The sequence below is a fragment of the Thunnus albacares genome, chromosome 3 (assembly GCF_914725855.1).
Source record: "Thunnus albacares chromosome 3, fThuAlb1.1, whole genome shotgun sequence".
NCBI classification, from domain to species: domain Eukaryota; kingdom Metazoa; phylum Chordata; class Actinopteri; order Scombriformes; family Scombridae; genus Thunnus; species Thunnus albacares.
In genome coordinates, this window is record NC_058108.1 from 3,586,399 (window position 1) to 3,599,421 (window position 13,023).

Here is a 13,023-nt window from a genome sequence, read left to right on the forward strand (position 1 = left end):
GAATAATAGTTCTCTGAGTGAGGAAAAGAGGGCTTTTTCTTGAATTTACATTCTCATTTTAATGCAAAAAAACCTCCTTGAAATTAGAGAAAATTGTAACAAATTGATAAAAGACAATATGATGCCAGACATGAAGTCAAGCAGCGTTCGATGGACCCGTCAGATTAAACTTCTCACAGACACACGAACCTTATTATTACTAGAGTGGTATTTATTTTGACATGATTGCTTTGACATACATACATTTTCACATAAAACTGAAGCAAAACAGAACAGTACCTTGACCATGACCTGATATGAATTTTGAACTTTCCCTTTTTTTTTCAAAAAAAAAATTCCAATACATTTGGTCCCAAATACAAACACAGCAGTCTAACGGCTGCGTGCGGTCATGATTGTTGGGTTTGTCGTGGATCAGGTGGAACATTCATATGCTCACAAGTCAAAAGGCACAGTAAAGAGGTTTCCTGAAAAGAGGTGGATGGCGTCGTTTACACTTTGCCCTCCTACTGTAAGAGGGCGGAGTCCTATGGCTTGAAACAGACGACCTTTACATCAAAACACAGTGGCGTTAAAACTGATTAAAATATTTCTTATTTTGTTTTTGCGATAACTTGTGTTTTCAGCGACACCAGACGACCAGTGAGTCAGCCGCACGGACTAACTCACATAATCTCATAACTCACTTAGTAAAACTCACATAATCCTCCATTACAGTGGCTTTCCCAGCAGCTGGGGGTCAACACATGTCACAGTCCTGAACAAAAACAAACCAGATCCAATACATTTAAGGCCAGGAGTCCGTGCGTTAACCGTTTCACTTGGAACAGCACCTGAAATCCTATTGTTACACTTGTCACATTGTCAGGGACCCACCAAGAACAGCGACAATTTAATGCGGGTCATGAACCATCATCCAAAGCAAATCAGCTGTTAGGACAGACAGAAAAGAAAAGGGGTAAAAAAAAGAGTCCAGGTTTAGTCTGAATGTGTCTGTTTGAAGGAAATCCTGCCTGCGGACACATCGCTTTAAAATCCTTTAGCTTGCATTGTTGTTTTTTTTCCCCACCAGTGTAAATGGTAAAAACAAAGCCTTACTGCCGTACATTTCACAAACACATTAAGGCTCAGGTGAAACATAAATGACATCTTGTGATCACATGACTGTTTGCTTTCACCAAGTCATAAAATACAGTACAAAACTGACATCTGCTTTGATCTAACAAAAATGTCCGGTTAAGAGAATTCTTGTGAATAAATATACTTATTAACGTTAACGTCAGAGTAAATATACAAAACGGTTTAGGCACCACTGTGTTATCTGACAAATCTGAGACATTGTACAGCGAGTGGAGCTTGACTGAGAGCTGTTGAACAGTTTGTGGCAGTGACGTACAAAAAAAAAAAAATCTAAGATTCGACTCGGATCTGTAAAGAGAAAATGCATATACAGTATAAGCAGCTTGTGACGTCGCTTTGGTAGGTTAGGGTCAGAAATGCATTTAGTATCATTCAGTGAGTTGATCACAAGCTATATCAAAAAGTACAATGATGCAACTTGGTTAGATGGCGTAGTCTGTTTAAGGCAACGAGTGGTTTTAGATATAGTTTGCCTTATTCGACCACCGTTTCACTTTGATTACTCCAGCTGCACAGCTAATACTTGGAGCTTATTAACTTTAGCATAATGATTCACTGCTCCAAAGAATATTGACAAGCCAAGTGCATACATATAAAAGAGCAAAACATAAAAAAAACAAACAAACAAACAAAAAAAATTCTGAAAGCATGTCATGACAGCGGCTGTAGTGTTAGACCCAGTGTTACTGAAAATGAAATAAGGAGGAATCTGACGTCTCTGAATTCTTCGGGCTACAAGATACCTGATGATTCACTATGGCGTCAGTCTTTCTTTTCATCTGAAATGTTTGTCATCCATAGAGGGAAAAGTGATTGTGGGCACGTGTCTTCTTCTTTCATTTGGCTTCTTTAGGTTGATGTGACTTTTCATGAACTGGAGGAATCAGACCGTCACTCTGCAGATCTTTTCCTTGAAAGTCCACACAGCTCTACGCGGTTTACAGTATCATTTCCTGCCCTCAGATTCTGAGGATCTGCTAGCCCAGTAGCAAATTAATATGCTAGGTAGCGCCAGACTTGACTGATGATTAAAATGGTTGAGTAAAGTTTCATGGAAGTACGTGAATCAGAGGATGATGAGAAGTGACAGATCCAGTTCAAACACTCTGATCAGGTCCTTTGATGAGCGAATAATAAAAAGAAACATGATTGCCACATTCTTCAGGCCACTGAGTTGACATGGAAACAACCGTCCTAGCCACTGGCTAGAAGCTACTGGATCAGCAGCGCAGAGGTTGTGGTCATCTTGGACGTCATTCGTAGCCATGTGACTAGTGCACCACATCGTCAATGTTGTGGTCAATGTCGTACTTTTCACAAAACTTGCTAGTGAAAGGCAGGCAGGTGAGATGCTCCAGCCAGTGCCAGTTAATCGGGTAGATATAAAACCAAACGATGAGGGAAGAGAACAGCCCAATGTAGGCCACCATTGACACACCGATGAGGATACGTTTCCGGTACTTGTCAAAAGTCCCGAACGTGACGTAGGGCAGGAAGGCAAAGGAGAGCAGCATGCCGCTGAGGAAACCAAAGATGTGGGCGATGTTGTCGATCCACGGCAGGAGGCCGCACATGAAGAGGAAAAGGACGATGCCCAACAGTTTGAGAAAGGCCTTCCACGGTTTCTGCAGCATCTGCCAGCCTTGAAACAGCTCGACAAACAGGCAAGCGAGGAGTCCAAACTGAGACCCTGCAGGTCCCACCTGGAGGGAGAAAAAGACAAGTCACAGACTTTCCCAGAATTCAATTTAAAACCAACACAACAAAGACAGTTTATCTAGTTTTAGTCCAGGAGGAAGCTGTACCCACTTATATAAAAAAAAAACACCTCCACATTGTGCATTCAGAAGACTCATGTATGACTGAACACTGGATATATTCATGACACACGTCATCAACTATGATGTGTACTCAAGATAAAACGCATACATCCTGCTTACTGATGACTCGGGGCTTTTGGTTTACTCATGACTGTTGTTCGTTTAGTTTTTCTTCAAATAACAGCAAAATGTATTCTGAACAGTGAATACATTGTCCTCTTATTCAGTAGATAATTCAAGGTCGTACATGCAGGTTGAATACATTCGAGTTCGAATGTGTCACATGGGATTTAGTTATCAATATTACATCATGTCGAATTTCCCTGTAGCGAAGGATGCCTGTTCATGTTGTTTCTCGCTGTCACAGAGGAAATAGTTTTAAGCATAAGTCATGTTCATGTCTTTCAAAATGCAAGACTGGTATTTTAATTATTACACTTGCACACAGAGTTTGTATACGACCAGAACAGCAGAGATTTAACCTGAGTACTAAATCTTAGCAACAAGTTCACATCAGAGTATTTTAATTAACTAATATTAGTGTATACTAATAGTATTAGTATACACTACTATTAGTATTAACTAATAATTAACGGACATAGGATAAAAAACTTCCCTTTAACCAAACGATTATGACAGTAAAAAATACTGCACTGATCACAGGTTTAAGGAAGTTATGATGTTGTTTATGTTTACTGTACAAATGCAGTTTTACCTGCATACAATCTCTTTTATTTTACGTCTAGTTCTGCGGAGGGAGCGCGGTACGAGCTCTGGGTCAGGCAGTAAAGGTGAGCAGATTACAGTGACGTCAGGGCTGAGTTTGGAGGCTTGGCCTGGTCAGAGGCAGATGGCTAATCTGTGAAGACATTCGACTACCACAAACAGAAAAAGTGTGGCAGAGCGCTCCACCCACACGCTCCAGACGTGCATGCTGACACGTTCCTAGCATGCGCCACGGTCGCTCGCTCACCGTTGGCTGAGATAAAAAAGCCAGGAGCAGATGTTAAAGATGTGCAAAGACTGAGTAATAGTTTACTGTTCAACCGTCATGATGAACTATCATGTTTCCATTGCATGATTTCAATCAAATTCCTAAGACAGAGTGTGTGTGTGTGTGTGTGTGTGTGTGTGTGTGTGTGTGTGTGTGTGTGTGTCAAGGGAGGGAACGTTTAATCTATCTGCATTTGACAAATAACTATAAAATCACACGTGTGTAGTTTTCAAATCACCTCTCTTCTCTCTTCTGTTGACGAGTGTGAGGGTGAGGTGGTGTTTAACCCACCACTTGTCTAAGTATAGTCACACCATCCCAAGCAAACGTACGAATTACTGCTATTCTTAACTAAAGATTACAAGGCTGCTGCGCTATTTTCTTCTTCTGCATAATTGTTCAAGTTTCAAAAGTACTGCGTGCAGGAACGGAGACGTGTTTGAATGAAACACAGAACAAATAAAAGACATCACTTTCAGCTGCGGGATGTAGAAGTCAGTACTTAAGTGTTTATTTCCCTCACTGAGCTCATAAAAGTGCAATTTTAAAGATCATCAAATATCTAACTAGAACACAGACTCCTTGTTTATCCTTTCAAACCTTTCACGCTACTTATGTGAACACCGGTCTGGACTTTTTTCATTTATTCTGCCATCAGAATGTCAACTGTAATAAAGTCTTTATGAGTCTTTGATTACAAGCTTTGTAATTGGAGGCATTTAAAACATTACATATAATAAAGCAGCAGGTGATGAAGCACCTAAAACCATAATCCAACCAGGTAATGAGATCATAAAAAACATTTAGCTGAATAATGAAGTGTGAAGAGTGTTTTTGCTTCACTACTGAGAATTATTGTCAAACAGTTTAAGAGGAGAAACTGTTGTTGCTGTACTTTCACATTTCTTTGGATCACTTGTGAGAATTATTATTATTATTATTATTGTTCGAGTCACGGCTGTTGTTTGAGTCACTTATGCTGAGGCCATAGGGTCTTCTTATCTCAACAGTTTAAGAATAATCCACTTAAACCGCCTCTTTAAGTGGCTTGACCGCCCTGTGTTGTGCCTTGCATGTGCTTCCTCCGGTTATTCCTGGTTCCTGTGTGAAGACTTGTGACCTGGTCAGAACTAAGGCGAGCTGGACGGTGGGATTTCTGTCTCTCACGTCAAGATGCGTCACGGCGAGAGCCACCGCATGTCTCACCACGCAAACGTCAGATGAGAGCATTCGGGGTCGGCTTATGAGGAAGATAACAGATGTCTCGATGACATCAATACAAAGGCCGAGAGGCAAAATACATTTCTCATTCGTTACCTGTCATATATATATATATTTTTTAATTCATCCACCACACTTGTCTATTATATCAAAGAGGAGCTCTCTGCCAGCGTGTTCGTAAAAGGTGTGTAGACCAGAAGCTTCACCAGACAGGTTTACTCTATGCAACAATTGTCTTTGTTTAAAAGAAAAAACGTAATCCCATTCACTAAGTACCGTAGCAGTAGCCTTTGTGAACCCACACAATGGCATTAACCTAATCTCTTAAAGGGGAAAGTGGGCTTTACAGAGACATACTGAAGAGAAAACACGTGCCAGTAAAATGTAGGTAATCCAGACTGCGTTCTTTTCACGCACTGAGTAATTTGTACAGATCAATGTGTTTTTCTGGAAGCATTACGCTTTGACTGAGAAAATACTAGAGTTGCTCCAAAAAAAAAAAGGGGCAGAGGCTTTGGTTTTTCCTTTAAAACCATCATCAGGAAACAACAGCTCATAAATATTTACAGGTTTTAAATATCGGTGGATCTCCTGAGTCTATACTTCTATTTTCTCCCTGAACGTATGGCATAAATTAAATTAGCAGCAGTTGACTCAGCAACCACTCTCTCTCTCTCTCTCTCTCTCTCTCTCTCTCTCTCTCTCTCTCCCTCACACATATACAGACACACACACTTAATCTTGTGTGCCAAGAGGATTGCTTCAACTTTCCATCATCAGTACATCTGACAGGACGCTACGGCGCAGATCGACTATGGTAACGATGTTCATAAAACACGTGAAGCTTCATCTTGCAGGTGTGGTGATGATGTGCGTGTAAGCATCAATCATTTAACAACTAAACCGCCTTTGTCATCTTTTTGTTTTATAGCCTCATTTAAAATAAATTTTCATTTGTCTCTTTTCTCCGGCAAGTATTTTCAAACAGACTGAGGGAGAAAATGTATCCAGTCAACATCACTATGCAGCTTTCATCTGTTTGGCCAAAATAATTGTAATTTTTTAGTCAGTACTCCCTAAAGATATAAAGTGTCCTGTCTTTTATTCATGTTAAACTTCAGCTACTTTCTTTATCCACACAGAATGATCACAGACACATGCTGCTAACTCAAATTTAACATGCTAATATGTGAGGTCCTTTTTTAAAAAGTTTGTCTCTATATTTGGTAGTAAGTAGTCATTGCTGTGATGTTTTTCGATGCATTAACAGATACCCTTGACTTGCACTTGAACATCGTTGTTGATAATATGACATCTTTGTTTCTCGGATTCTCTGCTGAAGTGTGAGATTCTACTGATACCAATCTTTGACTCTATGTCCGTTCAATTATGGATATTGATGCTCCTGTTAACGATTCAGTTCATTTAAAACAAGCTGCTACCAACAGAAGCAAAACCAATGTCTGACTGAAGTGTTGCAGAAAAGTACTCATTCAGTTAAAAAGCTATGGTCTGTGTTGGAGAATGGTCTTTTAATATGCTCGAGGTGCTCTTAACGCTGGATTGGATGGTGCTGTTCTCTCCATAACAATGACTCAGCCACTGTGAAGCAGTTTCATGAACTCTTGTCGGTTTAAGCCCAGTTTTTCCAGTCACTTGCACAGTTAACACCATGAAGTGTTTCCCGTGCCCCCCCTGGACCTCTGTAGATGGGCCAGTCAAGTCTGCTCCAATAATCCTCAGCAGGAGAAAGCTCCTCCAGTAAGTGAGCTGAGCTAAGCTGAGCTACGCCAGTGAGTGTAAACAGCAGGGAATAAACAATAGTTACAATGGAAATGTGGTAACAGTGTAGATCTTTTTACTCTTCCACCAAGATTTCCTAAATATCACCAAAAAAACCTGTTTGTCGACATGAGATGTAAAGGCTAAACTGATGTGGATGACACAATCAGACCGGATTCTGCAGCTATTAAATCTAAATATTCATCAGAGTTTTACGGCCTTAATATTTGGTGAGGGTGGTGCCTTTGGAAATGTAATTCAGGAGCAGGAGCACAGGTCCGTATCGCACATCTCTCTCACTGCCAGACATCTGAGCAGCTCAGAGATCAGCATGGCATGTGCATTTAACTCTCTCTCTCTCTGTGGTGTGTGTGTGTGTGTGTGTGTGTGTGTGTGTGTGTGTGTGTGTGTGTGTGTGTGTGTGTGTGTGTGTGTGTGTGTGAGGCACTTAAATAACATAAATAAATCAGCCACTCCTGGCAATCCCAACAAAGGCTATTGCTGCCCAATCGTGTTTCTGATTAATATTAAAACTAATCTGTGAAATAAGCTATTGTTGGCTTCCTTCAGAGTTTTTTGCACCTGCAGATTTATGAACTATATGTACTGGATAACATTAGTATGTGTAAAGTATGTGCAAAAACATATAGCTTTATTTGCAAACTGTTCTATGCTCATTTACAAGAGTGTGTGTGTGTGTGTGTGTGTAATTACTGTACATACTACGCAGTCTCTCCTTGTGTGTTTGTTTGTAGCTGTACATATGAAGGGTCTGCAACCTGCATTCATGCACTGATGTGCATGTTTTAATATGAGTAAGAGCATACATGCATAGATACATACAAGTGTCCCAGACTATACTGGACATCAAAAGACAGAGCCTTTATTTGTGCATGAGTGCATTGTTTGTTTGTGTGCATGTATTCATGTGAAGAACCAACCTCGGCTCTGTAGGGCAGGAACAGGGCAGAGGCGAGGTTTCCAGTGATGCCGCTGAGGATGTAAATGATGGAGATGCGGACCCAACCTGCCAGCTTCTCCAGGTCTCTCAGTATGGTCATCTGGAACACCACTGACACCACGCAGTGTAACAGCCTAAACACACAGACAGACATCAGGCTCAGCATGACACAACTGCACAACACTGTGCTTGTAGTTGTAGTAGTATTCATTTTAACACACACTGCAGACATTTTTTCTGAAACCTCCTTTGGCCTGTTTATTACTTGTTTTTAAAGTAGACCTGAGAGATTTCCCCGTACGCCTACAGTAGAATTAACAGTAAGACTTGCTCACGTGAGTGAACGGCTCACGAGCAGCGGGGCCTCTTTTACAAATATCTCATTAGGTTTGAATCCTGAAGGATGCTGACACGCTGAAACCACACGGTAATCATTGTTTACATTTTTCACAGCTCACTGACTCAGCTTAATAGGCTTAACACTTTGTTACAGCATATTAAACATTCTCTCAATGTTATTTAGCAGTTGTGAGGTGTTACTTTCTCTATACCTCAATGGCTGATTCAGGGCTCATTTATAGCAATTTGAGATGTTGAAACTCCATCTTAATTTGTTAAAAAAAATACTAATAACTTGAAATAATAGAAAGTAAATATAAGTGTGCGGTGCTCACCCAGCATGGAGGAAGAGAGAGAGCCAGAGACGGTAGAACTGATCAGGAACGTCAGGGTTCAGGAAAGGCAGCAAGCCGCACACATCATCCAGACAGTGGACCTGCACGAACGTAGTGTCAGAAATATACTAACACACCAACAGACACACACACACATATATATAGACTTAATACATGCAAGCACACTACCTGTGAGCAGAGTGTGGCTTCCTCATGGAAGTAACCATGCATGAAAGTGCAATACTCTCTGGTTGTGATCTCACATCTAAAGGAGGGACAAACAAAAGGCAGTTTTTTTTTTCTCCACATTACATAGCAATGATTTAGCAAGCAAATGATTAATGAGGCCATGAAGCCAGTAAAACAACAACACTCAGCTGTAAGAATATCAGCCCACATTTCTCACCTGCCCTTAGTTCCTATGCAGCAAGGCCGGCCCTTGATGTTACAGTCCATGTGTCTGTAGCCTGTGTGGTTCCACTTCTTGGGATATGTGCACACCTGGAAAAGGACGAGTAATAAGAAATAATACAACATACAATCAATCATATTTTCTTTTGTGAACCTCAGACACAGAGAATAGAATTGGAAAAGGTGCATAAAAATATTTTGTTTGAACACAGAAGAGAGTGTATTAATAGCAGCGTTCTCTCACCGGCCATTTGGTGATGTCATCTGGCCACGTGTGAGGCTTTGCAGAGGCAGGCTCTTCACACACTCTGCTCGCAGCACGTGACACGGAGAGACAAGGGAAGGTTTCAAAAGATTGAAGACACATTGACGTGCCAATTTTGACAATTAAATAACTTTCAAATCCCTAATGACATACTAATAATGTTAATGTTTTCTTAGAAGTGCTGCGCGTGTAGGCACAATAATAATATACATATCCTCACCTGGGATCCTGGTGACAGACAGAACCAGAAGACCTGATGACGTCCACTTGCTCATTGTTCCATTTCATAAAGGTGGCCAGTGTCTCCTGCATAGACAGCAGCATAGACAGTGTTTTTAGTATTTAGCACAGCATTATTTTGCTTGATTTCATAGGTTCAAAAGGGAATTAAATAACGAGCAGCAATCTAATTATCCTCACGTGCCAGCATGTGTTTAAGAATGCCATACTGTTTCTAGTTTGTGGGTAATTTCTTGCACATTTTCGTTGATGCACAGACTTCTCAAACCTGAACTGATACGCTAAAGGTGCAACACTTTAGGGTGAAGGATAAACCACGTACAGAGCAGTCGGTGCTGAGGGTCTGCACGCATCCAGAGTTGTCGTTCTGAATGCAGCAGCCAGATTCTCTCTCCAGGTCTTTGGCCTTCCGGATCAGTTCGACGACCTGTCTGTCCTGACGGATGCACGGCGAGAACTTGGCCCCTAGGTGGATCAGGTCCTCCTGATAAGGGGGAAAATGATGGTAAAGATGTACGAATGTGGCAACCCACACATGTTAAAGGGATCTGCAGAAAAGAAAAACTAAAAATTAAAAGAATTAATCGAACACGGCTGGTCTTTTATTTTCAAGATAATACGGAAACCTCAAACGGACGCTTTGTCGAGTGAAAGCTTAAACGTGGAACTGGTGACAAATGTATTTCACGGGAAATACAGAAACAGTAAGTGTCAAACCAATGAGGGTGTGACCCTACACCAGGGGCCAGATGCATAATGGATTCACAAATAAAAAAACATGCATACGCCATTTCCTGCACATAAAATGGAAATTATGAACACAGAATGTGTGCACCTCACGCATTCTTCAGACCAGACATACACTTGTTTTTCTAAAGCGATCTGAGGGTGATGTGATGAGACTTTTAGTCAAACATTGTTTAGGTTGATTATCAGCTACACTGATTGTGATGTATATATATATTTTTTTTTGCGTTTACACAGTGATTTGTAAAATGCCAATCAAAGGCACATTTATAAACGTAACATTGATTAATTACTTTAGTGTGATTCATTTTGGGATTTTTTAAATTTACATCAGAGTCATCATTTTACTTTGCTGTTAATATTCTTTATTTTATCCTCAGTGCTATGAGCGCTTACATTTCTAAGATATCACTGCTGACGATGGTTTACAGTCCATGTGATGAATTAATGATATGGACGCTATAAAGAGCATCGCCGGTGCAACAAAAATCGGTGAAACTACACTTCTTCTCTCCCCTTTGTCTCACTGACAGGTGTAGGCTACAGACTGGTGGGGCAGGCTTGATGCGTACACAAAGCCAGAAACTCTGTCTACAGAGTTTTATGCATCTGGTCCCAGATGAGGCTAAACGTGTCTGATGTCACCTAGACTGTAGATAATATAGCACAGTAGACCTGGAGCGGATCATTTTTGGGTAGAAGTTCACTTGGGTTCAGATCCCACATTTAAATACAGCAGCTAAACTAAGACCAGCTAGAGACTCACAGAACTAGGACCGATCCAGAAGTTCTCCTGCTGGACATGTTTGACGCTCTCATAAATGCCTTTGTTCTTCAGCACCTATAGAGGGCGACAGAGTGACACAGATGGCAATGGAACTGTTTAACAAAAGAACTTCTATTATATTAACATTTACAGACTGTTAATGATTTATGAGTACAAGAGACAATAAAAAAAACAAAAAACTAATTTTGTCTCTTAAACGCCTCAATTCACTCCATTGTGTTTACTAGGATAAAAAATAAGATCACATTAAAGTTAATCTCAATAATTAATGTTAACCAGTGTTTACTGAGCCTCTATGTAGCATAGATTACCAGCTCTAATTATCTATTTCATAAAAAGGGACACTACAGATAGCATGTTGTCAATATTTCATAGTACACCTACTTATTCCTTAATGAATACAGATATTTTGCAAACAACGGTCTCAATTTTCAAGCAACTACTCACCAGTTCGGTTGTAGAATGTTGTGCAAACCCCACAGGGGCGAAACCATATGTACAACAGGCCAGCAGCGTGATAACTATATGGACAAATGTGATCCAGTAGGTGAAGTAGGGCCTAAAACACAGCAGAAGATCTGACTGTAAATCATGTAGAAGAAGCAGAAATCATGACTGATCGATCCTGGTGTCAAACATCACATGACAGTAGAGAAAAATGTCTGTAATCTAATTCATTTATCTTAAAATGACCATAGCCTGTAATTCACCCCCCCATCTCTCTCTCTCAACAGGTTTTGTGTCACTTTTTACTGTAGTGTCTGCAGCTGATTTCACTCAGTAGTTTTCTCTCTCTGATTGAGGTCTGTAAGCCAATTAGTTCCATTAGTACATCCTTTACATCTATTAATGCCCGACCTGTGGCTGTGGAAGTCGTCCAACTGTTTCTGTACGTTGCTGCTGAGACTGCGTCGATAGTGGCGGTTCAGCCACTTCCCCACGACGCCCATGCCGTACTGACGCTTGTGTTTGTCGAATGCAAAGTGCTTCACTTGGGAGGCGATGCGACGACCGCGGCGAGGGTGACTTTTCTCGGGCTGTACTGTCGGTGTCCTGGGTGTTCGAGAAATGTCCTTACTGGGGTTGAGAGGAAGGTGAGTGAGTGGGAAGAAAAAGGAATTGAAGAACGGAAAAGAAGAAAGTGGGGCAAGAGAATGAAAAACTTGATTAGTAGTTGGCATACTGTTTTTGGAGTAGCAACATTAAGATTATTAATTACTCTGAAATGAGAATTGAGAACCTTGGGAGCATCAGCGACCACTAAAATACAGGTATAGATCTTCACAGATAGTGTTTTTGGTTGTATAATCACTCACAGGCTCGGGAACGTCTGTTCAGGCGGCTCACAGGGAGCAAAAGAGGCGGACATGGGAGGCGACTCGAATACATCATCAGCCATAGAGTACAACTCATCATGGGCATCGACCTGTGCAGCAGAGGTTATAGAGGTCATGGAGAGAGAGAAAGTGCAGGATGAAAGAGCAGTCATTAACCAGCAGCCAGGCATCATGTATTTAGACGATAGATTACTGTTCCAGCTATAGCAGACATCAGGTAGGGGAGGGGGGGGGGGACACCTGAGATGATGAGCTGCTGGATCTGTTAAACATTACTATATTTCAGTAGTAATACTTATTAGAAATGGATGTTCAACCTCTCACCTTCATTTTGCTCCATTTAGCTTCTTTCAAGCAGTAACTACAGTAACTACAGTACAATGCTCAGACCGAGCAGGAGAGACAGGAAGAGAGACATAAGGGGAGGGCTAGGCTACAAAAAGAGAAAGACAGTTGTGGCATGAGATAAAAAAATAAAAAAAATAAAAATGGAAACAGCCCTTCCTGACTGGCGTGATGTAATGTGAGAGGAATAAAAGAGATGTATATAGATGACACAGCTGCTGACTTGGCAGCAGATGTGTGTTTCAATATGCTGTAATTGTGCAAAGAAGAGGACGGAAGGAAGGGAGGATGAAGATAGA

General features: G+C 40.9%; 1 protein-coding gene across 3 annotated transcripts in view; it reads right to left on the reverse strand.

The window, feature by feature from the left end:
• Nucleotides 1-190: 190 nt before the first annotated feature.
• The window catches only part of LOC122978829 (inactive rhomboid protein 2-like), a 30,244-nt gene continuing 17,411 nt past the window's right edge, over nt 191-13,023 (reverse strand). For all 3 annotated transcript variants that reach the window (XM_044345855.1, XM_044345854.1, XM_044345856.1), the window contains 12 exons: nt 12,359-12,468; nt 11,901-12,119; nt 11,490-11,601; nt 11,022-11,096; nt 9,831-9,992; nt 9,489-9,574; nt 9,248-9,311; nt 8,999-9,093; nt 8,782-8,857; nt 8,593-8,693; nt 7,899-8,052; nt 191-2,843 (listed from right to left, as the gene is read on the reverse strand). In XM_044345855.1, coding sequence (XP_044201790.1) covers nt 2,412-2,843; nt 7,899-8,052; nt 8,593-8,693; nt 8,782-8,857; nt 8,999-9,093; nt 9,248-9,311; nt 9,489-9,574; nt 9,831-9,992; nt 11,022-11,096; nt 11,490-11,601; nt 11,901-12,119; nt 12,359-12,468 — 1,686 coding nt within the window. In that variant the 3' untranslated portion in view covers nt 191-2,411. The remainder of the gene's footprint in view (nt 2,844-7,898; nt 8,053-8,592; nt 8,694-8,781; nt 8,858-8,998; nt 9,094-9,247; nt 9,312-9,488; nt 9,575-9,830; nt 9,993-11,021; nt 11,097-11,489; nt 11,602-11,900; nt 12,120-12,358; nt 12,469-13,023) is intronic.